The 19,252-nt window shown below is 44.6% G+C and overlaps 2 protein-coding genes across 2 annotated transcripts in view; both read left to right on the top strand.

Annotated features, from left to right (window-relative positions):
- LOC108497686 (protein HIRA) overlaps nucleotides 1–4,219 on the top strand; it is a 38,956-nt gene extending 34,737 nt beyond the window's left edge. The window contains exons 23-25 of the mRNA XM_017815562.1: nucleotides 1,252–1,415; nucleotides 3,217–3,305; nucleotides 3,811–4,219. Of these exons, the coding sequence (XP_017671051.1) occupies nucleotides 1,252–1,415; nucleotides 3,217–3,305; nucleotides 3,811–3,927 (370 nt within the window). The 3' untranslated portion in view covers nucleotides 3,928–4,219. The remainder of the gene's footprint in view (nucleotides 1–1,251; nucleotides 1,416–3,216; nucleotides 3,306–3,810) is intronic.
- A 2,943-nt stretch (nucleotides 4,220–7,162) lies between these two features.
- The window catches only part of PPIL2 (peptidylprolyl isomerase like 2), a 65,102-nt gene continuing 53,012 nt past the window's right edge, over nucleotides 7,163–19,252 (top strand). The window contains exons 1-5 of the mRNA XM_017815593.1: nucleotides 7,163–7,276; nucleotides 7,568–7,617; nucleotides 8,008–8,053; nucleotides 8,973–9,035; nucleotides 9,203–9,254. Of these exons, the coding sequence (XP_017671082.1) occupies nucleotides 7,245–7,276; nucleotides 7,568–7,617; nucleotides 8,008–8,053; nucleotides 8,973–9,035; nucleotides 9,203–9,254 (243 nt within the window). The 5' untranslated portion in view covers nucleotides 7,163–7,244. The remainder of the gene's footprint in view (nucleotides 7,277–7,567; nucleotides 7,618–8,007; nucleotides 8,054–8,972; nucleotides 9,036–9,202; nucleotides 9,255–19,252) is intronic.

Raw genomic sequence — 19,252 nt, 5'->3', positions numbered from 1 at the left:
GGGGCTGTGTGTTCCCTGCTCAGTCAGGGATTCATTCTGCACCCCTCGGGGCTGTGTGTTCCCTGCTCAGTCAGGGATTCATTCTGCACCCCTCGGGGCTGTGTGTTCCCTGCTCAGTCAGGGATTCATTCTGCACATGCCAATGGCTCTGAAAGGATCAGTGGTTCATACAGGGCTTTTTCAAACCTTTGCACGTTTTTAGTCTGTATCTTAATGTACTTTTGAGATTTGGGGGGGCAGGAAAGCATGCTCTAAACTTGATTATTTTATGACTCCTCTTTATTGGATGGGTTAAGTATTGGAAAATTCTGTAATTTTTCCAGTTCAAATTCATGTAATATTTTTATTAGCCAAACTGGGGTTTTTTACATTTTGCATTTAGTTTTTTAGTTTACCACCTTTCTGGAGTAGGCCTACAAATTTTGGGTAGTTCAGTTGTTCTCAAAGGATCTATTTAATGAAGTCTTTGAGGGATTAGTCATCTAATGCATATTTTTAACACGTGAAAACATCAGCAGGGAATTGTGTGAGCCAAAGCAGACTTCTGTAGGTAGTTTAATAACTCATCCTCATCCAGATTTGAATTAGATTTCCCAGCCAGATTTCTTTGCTACCTCTGTTCTTCACATCTAAGTTTAATTTTTTTTTCTGAGATAAACCATATAGAGTTGTATGATTTTATTGCTGTTCTCTAGAGGGAAGGGGCATTAATTGTGAAAAATATTTGAAATCCAAACAAAGGTGAGAACAAAGATAACAGACTGAAAAATGTCCTTTTTGAAAAAAATTCTAATAACTGCTTATTTTTTCAGATTAGCCTTCTTATGACAATACATTTACATGCAAGAAATCCTTTAAATGCTTTAGTCTAACTTTGTATCTTGTGTTTGTTTTGTGACTTTTACCTCTGAGGGGCAAAGAAAGACAAAGGCAGTCAGTCATCTTAATTTCCTATAAACATTTAGGAGCCCCTGGTCACTGATAAGCATGTGTTTTTAAAGAGAAGACAGATGAAAGGAAGAGAAAAAGAACAGGAGGCAGAAAACCCTCCGTGGACCTTGATACTTGTAAGTGGTCCAGTGGGGTGAAGGCAGTTTGCTCTGAAGTGCTGCCTTTGTCATTAAAAGCTCGAGCTCTGGAAGCATTAGGTGCCTGTGAAAGAGAAGTGTAGTGTAGCAAGTACTACAGAAATATAGATTCCTTGAGCTTATATCTGTTTCTCTGGCCGGTTAATCCGTTTTGGTTTTGCAGTTCAGGAAGGCAAGCTGCAAGATTGTTCTCCATGCCTCATTTAGTGCAACAAGAGACAACCCTGGCCTACCTGGAGAACCAGATTGCAGCAGCACTTATGTTACAGTCCAGTCACGAGTATCGCCACTGGCTCCTCATCTATGCACGGTACCTGGTCAATGAAGGTGAGACCCGGGGCTGTGCTGCCTCTGCAGCTTCTGAGGAACACTCTGTGCTGTCCTGGGGGTGTGGTGGCACCTCTTGTTCTCCTGTTGGCACTTGGCTTCGGCACTCGGGCTTTGCTGCACACCAGAACAGATTGTGCAGTGCATCTGCTTCTCCAGTGCCCAGGCCTCAGGAATCCTCTTTGGACACGCTGGTTGGGAACAGACCGTGGTCCGGGGAAGCAGTGCCATCTGCAGACTTAAATAATGGGAACTGCATTGTAAAAAAGCCCTGGTCTGTCAGGCACATCATATGTATTGTCTGGGAGCAGCTACAGATGTTCAAGGACACCAGCAGCACTTGGTAGAGTGTGTCCTGTTCCTCAGGCAGCTGGTAGTTGCTGCCTGGTGTGAAATGCAGGAGTTGCTCAGTCCCTGGTGATTGTACCAGAGCACAGCAAACTGCAGGGAATTTGCTCATATTCCTGGCACTTCATTCTTTTTTTACATTCTAAAAATTCAACCACCTGTACTGGTGAGCTCAGGGGTTAAATTCTGTGAGGAAGGAAACCCACAAGAAAGGTTGCTGGTGTCTATTTTATATTTGAATGCAGTGTCTCTCTGTGCTGTTAAATAAGCTAATGTTAAATAAGGTTAACCAACTGACTTTATGCTTTTTGGATTCTAAAGATCTCTGTTGTATCTCTTGCCTGTCTGCATTCCTAGTTTAGTAGTTCCTGTTGCATTAATTCAGCCTTATTCCTCACCATTGTTATCACTCTGCACAGAGGGAGGTGAAATGGTTCATGTTAGGCCACCTCATAGGTATTGGCAGAATTAAAATCAGGCTCATTAATTCTTGCCTTTTGACCCCTACCTTATTTAACAAGAGAGCTTGCTGAACTTCATATGGTTCTCTCTATCCTTCCCCAGTTGACATTAAAATATTCTTCTTGGGTCATATGTTAAGGAGATGGTTGTACTTTTAAAAGCTTTCACTAATTGAGAACCTCTGCTGTGTGCACAGGGTTCATCTGGCACCACACGGGTGTCACTGCCCTGTGTGTGTGGATGGAGGGCACAGCCAGCTCTGCTTGGCCACGTGTGTGTTGCTGTTTCACTGGTTTTCTAGAGCTGACAAACTTTGAAAATGGCACATCCTATTATTGACCCATTATTCTTAGGATTGTCTCAACATCGACTGAATTCTAATCCATTAAAATACTCAATCTATTATACCTTGATTGGCAAGTCACTTGCAAGGGAATTCCCCCCTCTAATTTTTGGGTGAATAAAGCTGGTCTGGAAACTGTGTGTGGTTTTATTAAAGGTGTTCTTTTTTAAAAAAACTCATGCATATGGATCCATTTTAGTTCTGTTATAATGCAACCTGACAACGTTTGCTCTTCAATGATGTTCATCTTGTGGCTTTCTAACTCTTGCGATATGTTTTTTGGATTCTTCTCTGGCTGTCAAAGTCTGTCAGTTTTCCAGTGTTTGGGGTTTTAAAAGCTGGTATCATTATGTGGGAGCAGGGAGTGAGACTGGGTTCAGGGCAGCTCTTAAAACAAACTAGAGTAATTACTGCAGTTTTTCTCCCAATTTTAGATCATCTTTAGTAGTGTTTCTGGGTTGAGAACTTTAAATAAAACCCTTCAGAACTCTTAAAAATCATATTACCAAAATTTGCTGTAAGAATAGTAATATGCCTTTTCAGAAATCAATGTTTTAGGCTTTATTTTACTCTAGATACTTGTAATTCTTTCCTGAATGTTGTCTGTGAAATGCTTGTGACTGTGATTTTATTTCTGATAATGTCCAGGGTTTGAGTATCGTTTGCGAGAATTATGCAAGGATTTACTGGGTCCAGTCCATTACTCAGCTGGAAGTCAGTGGGAATCAACAGTTATGGTAAGTCCTGATAATAGTTTAATAAAAAACAAGGAAGAGCTTCCCATGAAAATTACAGGACATGACCCCTTCCATACTCTGCTCTGATCTCATAAAAGGCTCCCTACCATGGCGTTCAGATTTATTTCATGTGAAACCAGAGCCCAGTGCTCGCTGCCCCAGTGTCAGCTCTGCTGCTGGCTGCAGTCTCACATGGCTGGAGCAGAGTTGCATGTTCAGGTCCCCACTTTCTTGAGGCAGCAGCCTGGAAACAGGGACATGGCACTGCCGTGTCCCCTCCCTGAGCACGGCCTGGGTCGGGACCTGCAGAGGCTGCACCGGCCTCAGGAGTGGGGGAATGTAAACACAGCTTTTACTCCAGGAGTCATGTAAGCAGAGTAAGAACATAAAATATGCTGCTCTCTCCAGGCAGGAAAAAGGGCACGAATCTTAAACAGCTCCATGGAATATATTAACGATACCAAATAATAGATTCTGAGGATGCTTTTGTGGTTTTTTTGTGCAGGGTTTACGAAAGAGAGAACTGTTGAAAGAGCTTCTTCCTGTTATTGGACAGAACCTCCGCTTCCAGAGGCTTTTCACAGAGTATCAAGAGCAGCTGGACATCTTGAGAGACAAGTAGCATGTTCCCAGATTTTCCCTGTGGGGCCTGGTCCGAGAGAAACTGCTGACCAGCATTAGCCAGAGCCAGGAGAGGAGCGAGAGCCCCGGCAGTGGGACACTCCTGAGGGAGGGGCTGTGCCCAAAGGTCCCCGTGGATTCCGGGAAAGGAGGAGTGGAGGAGCTGGACGGTTCCCCAAGTGAAACTTCACCATCGAAGCTGTGGCCTCTGTTTCTGTGGGAAGTCATGGATATGTACTTCAGGGGGATCCTTTTGGATCTGGATCTCATATTAAAGCTAGCTGAGAACTGTTTGTGCGGTTTCTTGGATGTCCTGTGAAAAGCACAGTACTTCAGCATATTTAACCCTGTTTAGGGTTTTTTGCCTGAGGATTTATTGAGGCTCAACACTATATTAAATTAGATGAATGAGCCACGTAAAAAGAAATTTCATAAAGATTAAGGTATTATGCAGCCAATAGACTCTTTCCTGTGAATATAATAATAATAATAAGAGGCTGTTCTAACACATGGACTATTTTTGTACTAGAATTTGCTAACTTGTAATATGGAATTTTATTTGGCCAATAATCAGGCTATCTCTACAAAGTCATCTTGTAGGAAATTTAACTCTAATTACAAAAGCTATGTTTCAAAGTAATTCTACCAAATTAACATGTCATCATCAGGTTTTTAATTTTTAAATGTTTGTAAAAGGCATTTTGGGGGGAGGGGGAGGGATACAGTGGGGTGGCTCTTTTTGTAAGTACAAAATAAAAGAACATTGCATTGGTTTAAAAAAACCCAAAAATCAAAAACATGGTCTTGAATCATTACAAAGGGCACAGGCATCTCCAGAAATGTCAGCACAGGCTGAATCACGTTAACGTGTCTAGAAAGAAATAATTGTGTCTGGATGATCTGTCCTCTGAAAGCACGATCAGACAAGTGCTGGTGATGTCTGCAGACAGATACAGCCCCAAGTGGGCCAAGGAAAGGGAGCTGTGTGGGAGTGCTCATCATCTCACAGCACAGCCCAACAGCCTCCCCTGACTGATGGACCTGGTCAGTGCTGCAGCAAGGAATGAGCTTCCTGCATTTATGGCCGTGTTCCTTGTGGAGTGCTTTTGGAATTCCACTGAAACCAAATCAGTCAAGTTGTTTTCTTCCCCAGAGTGTGTTTGTTGCTGGGAAAGAAGCAAGTGACTGTGTTGGCTCTTTCCAGGCCCTGCTGTTTGGGTGTGCCTCAGTTTGAGCCTTACTTTGAAATGTTTTTGAGTAAGAGAATTGAAAGGAGTTAAGTGTATTTTAAACCCTTGTAAAAGGGCCGTTTCTCCCCTAAACTTCCAACAAACAGTATCCTTCACCCTCAGACTGGCTGTGCTGCTGTGGCCAAGGGGACTAACCCCTTTCACAAAGGCAGCTCTGCAGTTATGTGGTTCCCTGGGTCCTAGAGAGAGATGTGTTCTTTAAGGCACAACCCCCTTCATTTGCAGGGCTTTGTGCCCTCTTCAGCTGCCAGACACCAGCTTACTTCGTTGTACAGCCCTTGTGCAGGCTGAACACAGACAAGGGCCTGAAGAGCAACAAAAACAACTGCCTTAGCAGGGATTCAGTGTGGCATCAGTGAGTCTCCAACAAGCAGCTGGAAATGGAGTGTCAACACAGTTTGATGGTGTGTGTACCTGGTGGGGAAAGTGAAGGTGATGAGGAAAGCCAAGCAAGTCCCCTGAGCTCTAGTCCCAAAGGTTTAATAGCAAGAGCCAGTTGTGGCAGTGCTGTAAGTGATTCATTCTGCTGTTGCCAGTTAGTCTGCACTCATGGGAGCAGCCTTCTGTTCCTTGGAGAACTGTAACAACACAGATTCATGGAATGCTGGGACTAGAAAGGACCTTCAGGCTGTGTTCACCTTGTGTTCACATGTGCAGCCAAGGACCAACTGATGGGGATAAGGCACCATGTTCTGCAGAGAAGGGCAGTCTGGTCCAAAGCCTGGTGCAGTCAGTGGGAGTCTGGGAGTCACTTCTGTATGGGTTTGGCTCCCAGTGACTCTGTGTGGGCAGCTGTAAGAAAGATAGTTTAACAAGAAAGGAACAAATGAGCATGGCTGGGTTTGGAGGTGTTTGATAAGTGAAAGCTCTGGCACAGGTGCTTCTTTCCTCCTCCTAAAGGTGTCGGGATTCTGACCATCCTCTGTTCAGCCTTGTGCTGTTTATACCAGTCTTATAATGAAGGTTATTTAATGGGATTTAAAGGTAATTAGCTAAGGGATAGTAAATTCTTCTTTGTTGTTGAGTCTTTGAAGAGGTGCTGAACTATTTTTCGTGAAGAGCTATCTCCATGCTGGGCACCAAGTAGGTTCTTCTCCCTATTTTTTCTTGGGAGATTCTGTCACTGCCCGACAGACCAGGAATATTATGACTTTAAATTCCATGGAATAAAATATTTAAATTAAGAAGAACATTTTTCTTATGTTGTTCATTTTCACATTTTCTGCTGCGTTCAGCACCTTCCTTTTCCAGAGGGGGCTGTGAAGGCTCTACCTAAGGCTGTATCACTCTGTACAAAGGGGGCTGCAGTGCCACCAGCAGCACCCACTGCCCTCTGGCCTGGCCTGTAAATGATGAGGAAGTAACCTGTGCCTGAGTTTCATCTGGGGTACGTGAAGCAGAATTTTACATTTAAATGCAGGCAGCTCAGAGGTGCCAAACAGCACTCACTTCAAACACACACACACTTTCTTCAGGGGAGGAAGACTTGTGACCATTTATTTTATTAAGACAACTTCATAAACTTTAGTTGCCTTTTTAGAATCACAGAACGTTAAGGGTTGGAAGGGACCTTGAAGCTGATCCGGTCCCACCCCTGCCATGGGCAGGGACACCTTCCACCAGCCCAGGTTGCTCCAAGCCCCGTCCAACCTGGCCTTGGACACTCCCAGGGATGGGGCAGCCACAGCTTCTCTGGGCAACCTGTGCCAGGGCCTCACCTCCCTCACAGGGAAGTATTCCTCCCTCATCTCCGGCCTGAATTTCCCGTTTCGGTTCCCATCGCTCCCTGTGCTGTCACTGCAGCTCCTGACGGAGAGTCCCTCTCCGGTTCCCCGTAGCCCTGCAGGCCCTGGAAGGTTCTCCGCTGCCTCCTTCCCTTTTCCAGGCCGAACATCCCTCCCGGCTCCCCCAGCCTGTCCCCGGCCCGGCGCGGCCCCGGAACGCTCCGCCCGCCGCCGCAGTTTCCGCGCCGCGGCCGTTCCGCTGCACCGGCGGAAGGCGCGGCCGAGCCGGGAGCGCGGGCTGAGCTGGGGCCGAGAGCGGGCCGGGGCTGGGCCGAGCCGCCGCCATGGGCAAGAGACAGCACCAGAAGGACAAGATGTGAGCTGGGGTGGGGCCGGGGGGTGCGGGAGGCCGGGCCGGGGCTGGGTCTGGGCCGGGCCGGGTCTGGGTCTGGGTCTGGGTCTGGGCCGGGTCTGGGTCTGGGCCGGGCCGGGTCTGGGTCTGGGTCTGGGTCTGGGCCGGGTCTGGGCGGGGTCTGGTCTGGGTCTGGGTCTGGGCCGGGTCTGGGTCTGGGTCTGGGCCGGGTCTGGGCCGGGTCTGGGTCTGGGCCGGGTCTGGGCGGGGTCTGGGCGGGGTCTGGGCCGCCCCTCAGTGCCCCCTGTCCCGCAGGTACATCACGTGCGCCGAGTACACACAGTTCTACGGGGGCAAGAAAGCAGGTAAGGGGCCGAGGGGCGCCCCCGTCCCTCTGGGCGGGCGCTGGGGGTCCCTCCCCGAGCACATCTGAGCCCCAGAGCTCAGCGGTGCTGCTCAGAAATGTCCCCGCTGAGCGACCCCGCCCTCCAAAAGTCCTGCGCCCGCTGGTGGGGCAGAGCCCGAGTGTTGTTAACCATCAGATTTAAACTCGGCTCTGTTGCGATCTTTTTCTGGCCATGTAGTTTCAGGGCAGGGGAGTCTGGTAGAGTTACAGGTTTGCAAGGTTTACTGTGTTATCATCAGTAAGTTGTCCACTGATGTAGCAAAATATAACTTTCAAATGTTTCTTTGTTACCTAGAATGCAATGTGTTTCTTAAACTCAGTTGTATGGGTTTTCTTTTCCCATGAACAGACCTTCCTCGAACTAATTTTAGACGTTTGTCATTTGATCACTGCAGGTAAGACAACAGATTTACATTATCATTATTAAATGATGCATCTGTTTATCAGGCTGTTGACACTGAACCAAAGCAGTTACTTTCATTGCCTCCTGCCTGCTGGGACAGTAGTGTGGCAAGAAAAACTTCATTAAGAACTGAAACAATATCTACACTTGCCATGTTTAGCGTCTGCAGAGGTGGGAGCTGATGGCTGAAAGAATACACAAGTGATAAAACAATGCAGGACAGTGACTGTGTACATTCCAGTCTTTCAAATCTGTGCAATCAGGGCTTGAGTCTACTTTTCCCTGCTCAGAACATGCTTGGTCAATCACTCCTCTTGCTGAGGCAGGGATTAGGTAGATTGAGGGAATATTTCTGCCATTATTTTCTGTTTAGAATTTACTGTTTAAAGTGCTGGAGGGAAAGAAGGGAGTTGGCAGAATTGGGTTAGAAATCCTCTTGTAAATTGGGTGGTTCAAGAAGTTACCTTCCACATCTGCAAACTGCTGCTGCTTGGCCAACAGCTGCCTGGGCTATGGAAGCATCCCTGCCATGGGTTAGGGATGTCATTGCCAGTTGTTCCCCAGCCCATTCCAGTGCAAAGACAGGGAGTGTTTCTGTTGAACCATCGTTTGTGCTGCTGAGCCCCAGCATGGCAATGAAAGCAGGTCTGGGGGTGTTACAGCATCCCCTGGCTCTGTGACTGTGAGTGATGGCAGCTACAGGTTCCTGAGGGCAGTACCAGTTCCTCTCATGGATTTTGTTCTTAATCTAATTTATGTAGAGTCAGGTAGTGGGCATTGGCAGCCACTCAGTATTTTCATTGGTATAGGCCTTGCTTTAATGTGCAAGTGAATCAGCAACATGTTATTTGCCTCTGTCACCATGATTTCCAGCTGATTTTGCTGACAAGAATGTGTTCTCTCTTTTCTAGTTTGTCTCTGCAGCCGTTTGAATACCCAGTTTGCACACCAGATGGGACAGTCTTTGACATACTGTAAGTTACTGCCTGAATTTACCTTTATTTTTCTGTTGTTGAGCTGGTTACAGCTGTTTAATCATCATTTGATCTTAGCAAGTTGGCAAGAAAAATAAGGAAATGCCCATCTAATAGAGGTTTCTGATGGTGTTTGTCACTTATTACTTTATCCCTTCTTTTTTCAGGAGCATTGTTCCTTGGATAAAGAAATATGGAACCAATCCAATCACAGGAGAAGTAAGTAATGATGGGTGTATTCACATCAGGTCTCTGCTTTCCTTATGCTCAGCTTCCTGTTTAGTGTATTGGAGAAACAAAAATGCCTTGGTGAAAGCAAAAGAAGTTTTAAGGGGAGCGCTGTTTTGAAGATCATATTTGTGAGATCAGCTTTGCTGAAATGAATGTAGAGATTTACTGGGGATCTCTTTTTAGCTGAAAAAAGGGAGGCTTTGGAATTTTAGACCCAATATCCCCTCACTTCATCATGCTGATGATTCCTGTAGTAGAAAATACTCAGTCTGTGTGTGGAAGAAAGAGGACAGCATTACATATATTTATTTCTTATAACTGGATTGTAAATAGTAGGCAGAGGAAGTGCGTGGTTTATTTATGTGAATTCCCAGAAGCTCTTGCTGCCTTACAGGTGGGGCCTAACGACATCTGAGTAGTGGAAATAGGAGCTCTTCTGTCCCTGCTGGTGCTGCCCAGAGAGCCTGACTGGTCACTGCTGGAAAAGGCTCTGTGCTGTGGCCTCATGTAGGCAGAATTCTGGTCTGTGCAGGGCAAGGGGCTGGCACATCTCCAGCTGGGATTAAACTTGCAGCAGTGTTTCCTTACCCAAAGGGTATTTGGTGTTAGGCAGATTAAAGAGATTAATAGATGATATTATGAATGGTAAGCCTAAACTACAAAATCTTTTATCTTTCAGAAAGCTTTTGAGTTATATTTCAGAAAGCTTCTCTCATGATAGTTCACTGTGAGAGTGGGATTTCAGTGCCTTTGTGACTTTCTCCCCACTTTTTCTGCATAAATGATAATTATGAAGGAATTACTTTCTGTAATAGGAAGAAGCTGTAAAGCACCAAATAAATATGAGGTACAGGAAATATTTCCTTGTTGGAATTATGTTTTTTTTTCTGATGTGTTAGAAAGAGTGCATTGTTTGTGAGGGCATAGAGGAAAATTTTAAGCAGAAATTGTTGCTTGAGCTACTGAAACTTATTTTTTGCTTCAGTGTGTGCAGTTACTTTCCCGGACACTGGGAGGCAGCCACTGCCCAGGATTGAGGGGGGTTTGCAGATGGCTCTGGGCTGTGAGATTGCTTCTGAAACATCTTGTGTTTGATTAAAGATTTTCCCAGCAGACAGATACGAGGTGAAGCTAAATACAGATGCAGCATTCCTAACTCTACATCTGAACAGTCTGTCTGAGACTCCATATCTTCCTGCAGGTGTGTTTGTGCCATGGAGAGATGACTGAAGGTCTTTCTTCACACATGAGGAGGCCAATGTATTGTTGAGAAGGAATGCAATTACAGCTGTTTCATTTGGTTTTGCCAGCCTCTCACCACCTTGCTGCTCTGCATTGGCTGGCAGTTTTGGGCTGTTGCCACATCATTTTTTTTCACCCAGAGCAGCTCTGTGACACCTGCTCTCGTTGCAGACTGTGAACTATGATGTGGTTTAAAATTACTTGGAGTAAATGCTAAGCAAGAAGTGTAATGTGCCCAGTGGTCTTGTGTAATACAGAGAGAGGGAGACTGTGAAAATATACTTGGTGAACCATAGATGCTCAAATGAAGTCTGGCTTTGAGTGGAGTTCACCCAGACTTGTGCCTCTCTGTTTGTTCTGCAGTGCACCTCCAGCTCTCCTCAACATGCACCCCCTTTTCCTCTGCATCACTCTGTCTGGGCAGCCCCTTCTTCTCCCCTTTTGTTGTTGCTGGACTGCTGCTGTCCAGCTCTCTCCTCCCCAGGACAGAGGTGTCCAGACCAGCTGGAAGCAAAAGGAGCCCCTTGTTGTCCAGAACAGCACCCAGCCCTGCTGAACCCAGCCCTGTGGAGCTGTAGGTCGAAGAGTGGCACTGAAGGAAGAGTTGTAGCTTGGCCTTTGTTTCCCAGTGGGCTAGCTCAGATTTTTGGATGGGGGAGGAAGGGATGGGGGTGCTGGGACAAGGCAGGGTAGGGGCAGAGGCAGTCAGTGGACTGAGCTTGTGCATCCCTGCACTGTGCTGTCCTCTGTTTAATCTGTCACTGTGTGTGCACCTTCTGTGCCCTGTGCAGCTTGCTCATGGAAACCAGAGGGTATCTTCTGTAATGAACTGGTGACTTACAGAAAGACTGGGTTTGTTCAGAAAGGAATTGAGCCAGATCAGCTGCAATGCCATGTTTTGTACAGGGTTTTATGAAGTTACTTTGCACACATTGGTGATGAGGCTCTGGAGAATTTTTCCATTTATTTGTCTTGAAGTAAAAAATTATAATGAAATCCTTTGTGGCTTGTACTTCTCTTATTATGGTTTGCTACAGGACAGATGCTTAAGAGAAGTCAACAGGCTGCTTGGAACTGGCGTTGTTAATGGTGCACTCTTGGCACTCACTAATTCTGTCTGGCTTCTTATTTCTGAAGTGGACCCCTCAGTGGAGAACTGGAGAGCCTTGCAGTCATTAATGTGTTTGTCTTCACAGTGCTCCAGGGTAGGACTGTGCTCCTCTTTTATTAATTGGATGTTTGTGAGCTGATCTACAAGGGACTTCTCTGACTCTTCTGAATCCTAAACTATTGGACCAGCCTTCCTTTTAAAGAAATGCTGCAATGCAAAGATCACAGTTGTTCTTTTATATATTTAAAATATTTTAATATTTTTCTTTTGTTTTCCTTTTCTAGAGTTTCTAATGGCTTATGGTTTATTTTTTTTTGCTTTTCTGAACATTCTCCTGAAGTGCAGTAAGGACACCAATATCCATTTAGGAGAAACATATCACTGTTGACCCTTGCCTAGAGTTTCCCATAAACTATTCCAGAAAATAACTTTAGATTTATTCTCCTCCCCTTTTTAAGAATACATTGGGATAGAAAATGCTTATGTTACTACACCAATGATTTTTGAAGAAACAGTGCATCTCTTGCAGCTGAACTACAACCTGTCAGTCAGCATTGGCTCCTTTACTTTTTTTGGCAGCTTTGTTAGGACACTGCCCTAGCTTATCTTTACACTAAAATTGCATAAAATAAAAGAGGGAAGTCATAGTTAGCTCATTCCTTTTTGCTGAGAACAGTAGAAGTTCTCAGTGAACTTGTTGGCTTGGGGAGAGCTGCAGGCTTGCCAGGACGTTTCACGTTCTGCCAGCCAGACCAGCATGCCCACACGAGGCAGCCAGCTGGGCTCAGAGACCTGTTTCCAAGGAGAGAGATGGGCCAGAGCATGTCTGGTTTGTTGGAATCTCAAGTATGAACAGACGATAGAGCAACGTGCCTTTTGACAGGAATTTCAAGGAAATTGTTCTTTGTTGCATGGATATGTTATATGTGGGCTGAGCTATTTTTCCTCCTTTGCACTGTAACGTGTCTGATGTCAATACCTATTTTTTCCACTCTGGTTCAGTGGCATTCTGACTGCAGTGGGAGCAAAGGTGAAACTTCCTTAAACATAAAAGTGTTTTTTACCATGTATGTATTTTGAAAGCGTAGATAGTGAAATAGAAAGCATTGATAATAATTTCTTCACCCGAGGAGTGAGCATAATGAGAAAGAGGGATTAGGTATTTTTCCTACTTTGGCAATACTGTGAATAAAGAAAGTGCAGTGTGTGAGCAGTGTGGGAAACAGCAAGGGCAGTAGTAGCAGGTGCTAAAGGGCAGTTTAAGTTCCAGCCAGGGCTTTATGGTTCACTACAAATTGCTTTCCACTTGTATCAAATGATCAGTGCAGGGCCCGTGTGTTTCAGGAATGGATTCCTGTGGGTGGTTGGATGAACTTCACACACTGAGGAGTCACAGGTGTTGAGGTCACAACCACAGACAGAACTCATCCAGCCCTGAGCTGAGTGGAGCAGATCTGGGGCCTGAACTGGGAAGAGGACAAGTTCAGGTTTCATGAGGCCCTCCTTGGCTAAATCAACCCTGGTCTGTGCAGCAGATTGCTGCTTTCATTGTGTTATTCCAGGTGTGTTTCTAGATAAAGAGTGGCAAATAATGGATGCCATCAACGAGCCTGTGGTTTGAAGGTGACCCAGTGGAGCAGTGTACATTGTCAGGAAAATGTAATAGCTGCAGATAATGTTCACTGGGATGCATTTTCAGGGTGCTTGTCTGGACCTTTCTGCAACGTGGTGGTAATGTTACCTTAGGATTCTGATGATCTGAAAATGACACATTGCAGCAGGAGTCAGATATTCCTTGTGATTTTTCCTCTTTTTCTCTTGAAAATTTTGTTCATTTACTGCTTCCAAAGAGATTGTTCTTACTTTGAGCTTTTTTATCCTTTCTCCAGATACAAAATGTTGAGAAGAAAATGCTGTGTAGCCTTCCACAGGCAGGCTATTTCCACATCAGTTTTCCATATCTAGAATGCTGGGACTGTCTAATTAAGAGCAAAATAGTTTGACCAGTTGAGATATTTTTCATTATGTTGAAAAATCCAGGAGTGAGTCACATCCCTCTTTCACTGTTTTTTATCTCAACACCAGAACAGAGCACCTGAAATCCAAGTAGTCTCTGCTGCATTTTCTCCCTGGGGCTTTGGATATGAGTGATCATTTAGGTGGATCAGTAACTTCAGGTATCATTTGGATGTAATGTGAGTGATGTATAAATGAGAATTTTAATTCTTCTCTAGAGAATGCTTTTCACAAACATGCCAGAAGTCGGCACATCTTCAGCTTTGAAATTCAATGTTTCTTAATTTGTCTAATGCAACTCAGTCAGTCTTCAGATATTGCTTAAATTTAAATTTCAATTGCCCCCTTTTTTCCCTTTTTACCATATTTTTTCTTGTACATTTGAAGTGAGTTATTTTTCTTGTTTATTTGTAAAAAAAAGTTTCAGTGGGGGATGGGAATACAGTTCTGTTCTGGGTGAGTAATACATTATTACAGAACACAGAACAAAGCTTACAGAAATAAAACCCAGGAAAACTTTGCTGCTGAAAAATGATTCAGACAAATCCAGCTTGGTTTTCATGTGTTGCAGAAAGAAAGGTGAAATGATCAGAAAAGTGTAAGATTGTCTGGGGTCCTCGGCTCTCTCACAGTCTGCTTTGCAAACTGCATGCTCTGCCTTGAGCTGGTGTTTGCTTTCTGCCTGCTCTGACTGCTGAGAGGCTCTTCTGATGGTTTCTCATCTGATAGATATCTTCTGTAAATTTTGAGGTTGACCAACTTAGTCTCGTTTGGATTTGTGCCAGAATTGCCCTTCTCTCTGTTGGTGTTTACAGCTGTGTGTTTGGCATTTTCTTGTTGAGACTTGTATTTTCCTGTCAGATGTTTTCGTGCCTTTAAGTTCTTACCCTAAATGGTCACAGTTGCCCTTCTCCCCATCTGTTAAATTTTAATATGTCTTCTTTGAACAGAGTTAATCTTAATCATACACAGTAAATGCTGTGTGAGTGCCTGGTACAGTGGTAGGAAAATTTTCTAATCTCTTCCTGAAATACTTTGATAATACTTTGATATATTACATATGATAGCATAAGACTGAAAACAGTTTCAGTGTATCCGTTTGGATGGAAGGATGCTTTGAGAAAATGGTAATTTATTGCATTTTTTCTTGATAAGCTGGGTCATTTCAGAAGCAGGTACTTATTTACAAATAAGAGTTAACCAGGATGAGCAGTGTTGCTTCTTATTCTCTCTTTTTTTGTTTTGTTTTGTTTCCAGTTGAGTGTTGCTGCCTGTTTCTGTGGCCAGTAGCAGCCTCTCAGCCAGGGGTGGTTGCAACAGCCTCGTGCAGCATCTCCCTCTGGGGGCATTTCTGTCTGGGGCAGCAGCACAGGCTCTGCTCGGGTGCCCAGAACCCACTTTGAACGAGATGAACTCTTCAGTGTGCAGAACTGAGCTGTGCCATCTTACCTCATTTGCCTCAGAAATCATTAGCTTTTAGTCAACAGTCTAAATGAGTTAATATTTGACTAGTGACCGTAAATTTTCAAGGCTCTTGGATAGAAACATATGAGGACATGATTCCTGCCCTGAGGAGTGAGCAGGAAGCCATGTGTCATAATTGAAAATGGTCATAAAACACTGGAGGGTCAAGGGGATGAAGGTCCCACTGAGGCTGGTATCCTGAAAGATGACTTCTCTTTTGTTGGCTTTTCTGAAAATTTCCCACTCTCGTTTGTTACTGACAAACATGGACAGTTGGTTGTTCTAGAGTTGGATCTGTGTGTTTTAGAGCAGTGTACTCAGCACCACTAAGAGTTAGTCTTTATCTGTTCTGAAAAGAGGATTTATTTTTCAATTCCCTGTATCTTTGGGAAGCAGTGAGGGTGAAGAAGATGAGATTTGCCTGTACTCACTGTTCAAGTGCTTTATCAAAAAGAGACATTTAAAACCCTCCAGTGTCCTGAGTCACTGGCCGAGCTGCTGTGCCTCCTTCATGCCTTGCTCGTGGGGCCTGTGGTGGTGGTGGGCAGTGTTTGATCCAGTAACCCACCTCTGGACACAGGCAGATACACGAGTCTGGCATTATTTCGAATGCATTATATCCCCTACAGCAAAAAAGCATTTACATCTAGGTTTTACAGACTGAACAGGTGGTCTCTTCTTTTCCTTTTCTGTGTTTTGGTGAAAGTGTGCACATTGGATGGGCTTTTGTGGCTGTGACACTTGAAAAACTAGCAGCTGTGAAGTGCTCTAGCCTTAAATGAGGTGCAGCATGAGGTTTCCCACAGATCCTTACTTGCCTGTTTTTCACTATAATCGGGGACTGGAGTTTTGGTGCTTCTGCAAAGCTTTATTCTCCTTGAACCGTGTCATATTTGGCTGTGGGTCTCTGGATGGACAGACTTCTGACTGCATTGAGGCTGCAGGTTTGATCTTGCACGTGCAACTATACATCTTTTTCTCATGGTAATTTCTGTTAATGTGCTCTTTGATAGAGCAACATTATTGCTGCTCTCTGTGAGCCATGTGTGTTATCAGGCATATCTTTATGATTCTCTGGACAAGGCTTTGGTGACCATATGGTGTCAGTTTAATTAACTTTTAAATATGTAAATACAGTGGTCTGAAAGTGCATAATGAAGGATCTTTTGTGACCATTTCCATATTAGTTTAGCAGTGCACGAAAACTGCAGTTAAACAGCAGCTTCATCCCAGAACGGGAATCGAGGATGGCTTTTTAGCCTTTGGGAGGCAGTTGTCCACATGAGACATGTCAAGCGTTTTTACTGTTGAACTGAACGTAGAAATAATACCTTGAATTGTGAGACTGTTCTGGCCTCTTGGCTCTGACCCCAAATTTTTCATTAAATATTAAAATACATGAAGATGGCTTATCTTATTAAAGCAGTGCTGCAGTCACATACCCTAATGTGTAGACTTGAGGATTTCCAACACACTTTATCCTCACTAAATCCATTTACAAGATCTGAAATAAGTTACATTATACGTGGAGTTATTCCAATACTATTTGTTCAATTCATATCTCCATATTTTTGTAAGATTTTATAGCAGGGAAAATTGTAAGAGGGCTTCTTAAAATGGGAAGTTGTATACAAAATTATATGTAACAGGTCTCATCTTTAAAGGATCCAAAGAATATAATGTGAAATTCATTTGCTGTTGTTAAGCTAAATTTGGTACTTGGTAGGCCACGCTGGGTTTCAGTATCAGTAGTTCTGGCTTTCTCTTCTCTTTACAGAGGTAACTCTGTGTTGCTGGTTTTGGTGGGATGAAAACCTACCAAATGGCCACGCCAGCTCTGAGTGATTTTTGTCAACCAGTTGAGACATGACACATTAATTTTACCCCATGAGAGCTTCCTTGGATTTTTGTGTATTCCTAGCAGAGGCCATTCAGTGTGTCCCATCAGGGTGCTGAACATTTCAGCACTTCCTCAGTTGCTGTTGCAGAGCAGGAAGGTCTGTCTGTGCTGAACACAACTCTTCCCACCCATCCCAGCTCTGCCCACGTGTGAGCAGAGGTGGCTTTTCAGGCTGCTGTGGATCCCACCGGGCCAGAGCCTCATTAACAAGAACGTGCAGCCACAGACCAAAGAGGTTCAGAGAGTGTAACTAATTGATGTGTGGGGATTGTAGGTCATTCTTCATGAAGACACAACAGCAGTGACAGGGAGGGATTTCATTGCAAACAATCGGCGTGTTCCACCCACGAGCTGCCACAGTGCCCCACTGACCTGCGGGTGGGCATCCATGGAGATGCTGCCCTTTGGGATCCCGCAGGAGCCAGCGCTGTCAGCTGACAGATGACAGTGTGCAGGGTGCTGGGGCTCCTCGCTGCTGCAGGAAAGTAGGTCATGGCCAAACGTAGCCTTGGCTGCCTTTGTGGAAGTGTGCCTGGGAGAGAGGAGTCAGCTGAGAGAAGAGCTCACACGGTTTGCATTTGGTTTTTTTTAGCCCTTCCTTGCTGTGGAGCAGCTGGCACTACGTGCTGTGAAATGCATCTGCTTTCCAGTATTTCTGCATAAAATATTTTTAGAAGTGAATATGCAGCTCTTATTTCTGCTTAGGGGAAGTGACAGATGCTTGTGGCCTTTCATTTTCATTAAGAATTTAGAATTTTGATTAGATCAAGTGTTTTTAATAAACACTTTATTTTCCCTTGCTTTCTTCACTGGAGGGTAGCTGAAACTGGATGGTAGGTGTGTGTCAGAGAAACTCAGGTTGGAAATAGTTTTGAACTTGAGCTGTGTATGCTATATTTTTGCTCTCTTATGCATTATTAAGAAACACACGAAGACAAGCACTTTAACTCATTCTGGGATTCATTCATTCCTGCTGTCTCTCCCCGTGAGGGCCGGCGCCGGTTTGTGGCATAACGGTCATTTCCATGGCAACAAACTGTGTGATGGTGCTTGGAAAGCTCTGACTTTTGATGGAGAATAAATAAAAGGAGATTCACACACACACAAGATAATCCTGTTTTCATGTGAAATGAAGAACTTGAGAGGAAAAAAAATAATATTACACATGTTGCCTGTATCATGTTCTTTCATCCTTTCCTGTGGAGTGTGTAGGTCTTGCACAGCTGGACCTCCCGGCAGTCCTGGGGTGTGGACTCCCTCCTCTGCAGCTGCTCTGTGGGCAGTTGTCAGATCCTGCAGTTGGTCTTGGGCACTGAGCAGTCCTTTGTAGCAGATCATCACCTGTTCTGGGGCTCCAAAGATTTCCTTTGGCCAAACCCTGATCCCCCTCTTGCCTCGCCACACAGGCGGAAGCGCAGAGCTGCTCCAAAGGGTGTGAGTGGACAGGCCAAGGTCACTTCTTCAACATGAGCCTGTTGGGAGGCCAGTCTGCAGCAATCAAAGTTTATAGTAGTCATGCAGCATTTCACTGCAGAGTTCCCACCCTGGAAGCAGACTCCAGGCAGTGTGCAGATCTCAACTCCTCCTTGACAATCACCATTTTTTTATTTACTGTTGTCGTGTAAGTGCTGGTCTCAGTGGGGAGCAGATCCAGCACGAGCAGCTGATGCACCATGAGTAACTGATGCTGAAAAATAGCCTTTTTCCCTATTATGGAAAGATGTGACCTGAAATACCATATGATTTCCCTGGGTATGGAGTCAGAGTCCAAGGGCTTGACAGCACTTCTGATGATACATCCTACGTTGCCAGATGAAACAGTGGACTGCAGCTTTTGCTGCCCTGGAAGTCTGCATGGCAGTTTAGTCTGTCTTTTCTGCTAAATTTCTGTCAAGGTCTAAATCTGAATCTTCAGTCATGCTAAACTGTTTCTTAGGGAACTGTTTCCATTTTTGTTTAAAGATGATCTGCTCATATGTTTTGGGCATAGCTCAGGGCTGCCAGGAAGGCAGTTTAAGGACCTTCCTTCAAATTATCAGTGTTTCCAGTGGTTGTATTTCTAAAGAAACTTTTTCTGAAACATAAGTTTTGGGCTGTTGCACAACACATGCACAGATGGATGCTGCTTTGTGTTAATAGTTATTTAGGTTGAACAGATCTGTCCAGGATCAGATGTTCATTTTGGCAACTCTGCTGTTCCCCTAGTACTTCTCTGATAATTTTGTTCATGTAAGAAGATAAATAAATGAATAA

The sequence above is a fragment of the Lepidothrix coronata genome, unplaced genomic scaffold, assembly GCF_001604755.1.
Source record: "Lepidothrix coronata isolate B3197 unplaced genomic scaffold, Lepidothrix_coronata-1.0 Scaffold51, whole genome shotgun sequence".
Lineage (NCBI taxonomy): Eukaryota > Metazoa > Chordata > Aves > Passeriformes > Pipridae > Lepidothrix > Lepidothrix coronata.
The sequence above is the reverse complement of the archived record's forward strand: the minus strand, read 5'-3'. Positions and strand labels throughout refer to the sequence as shown.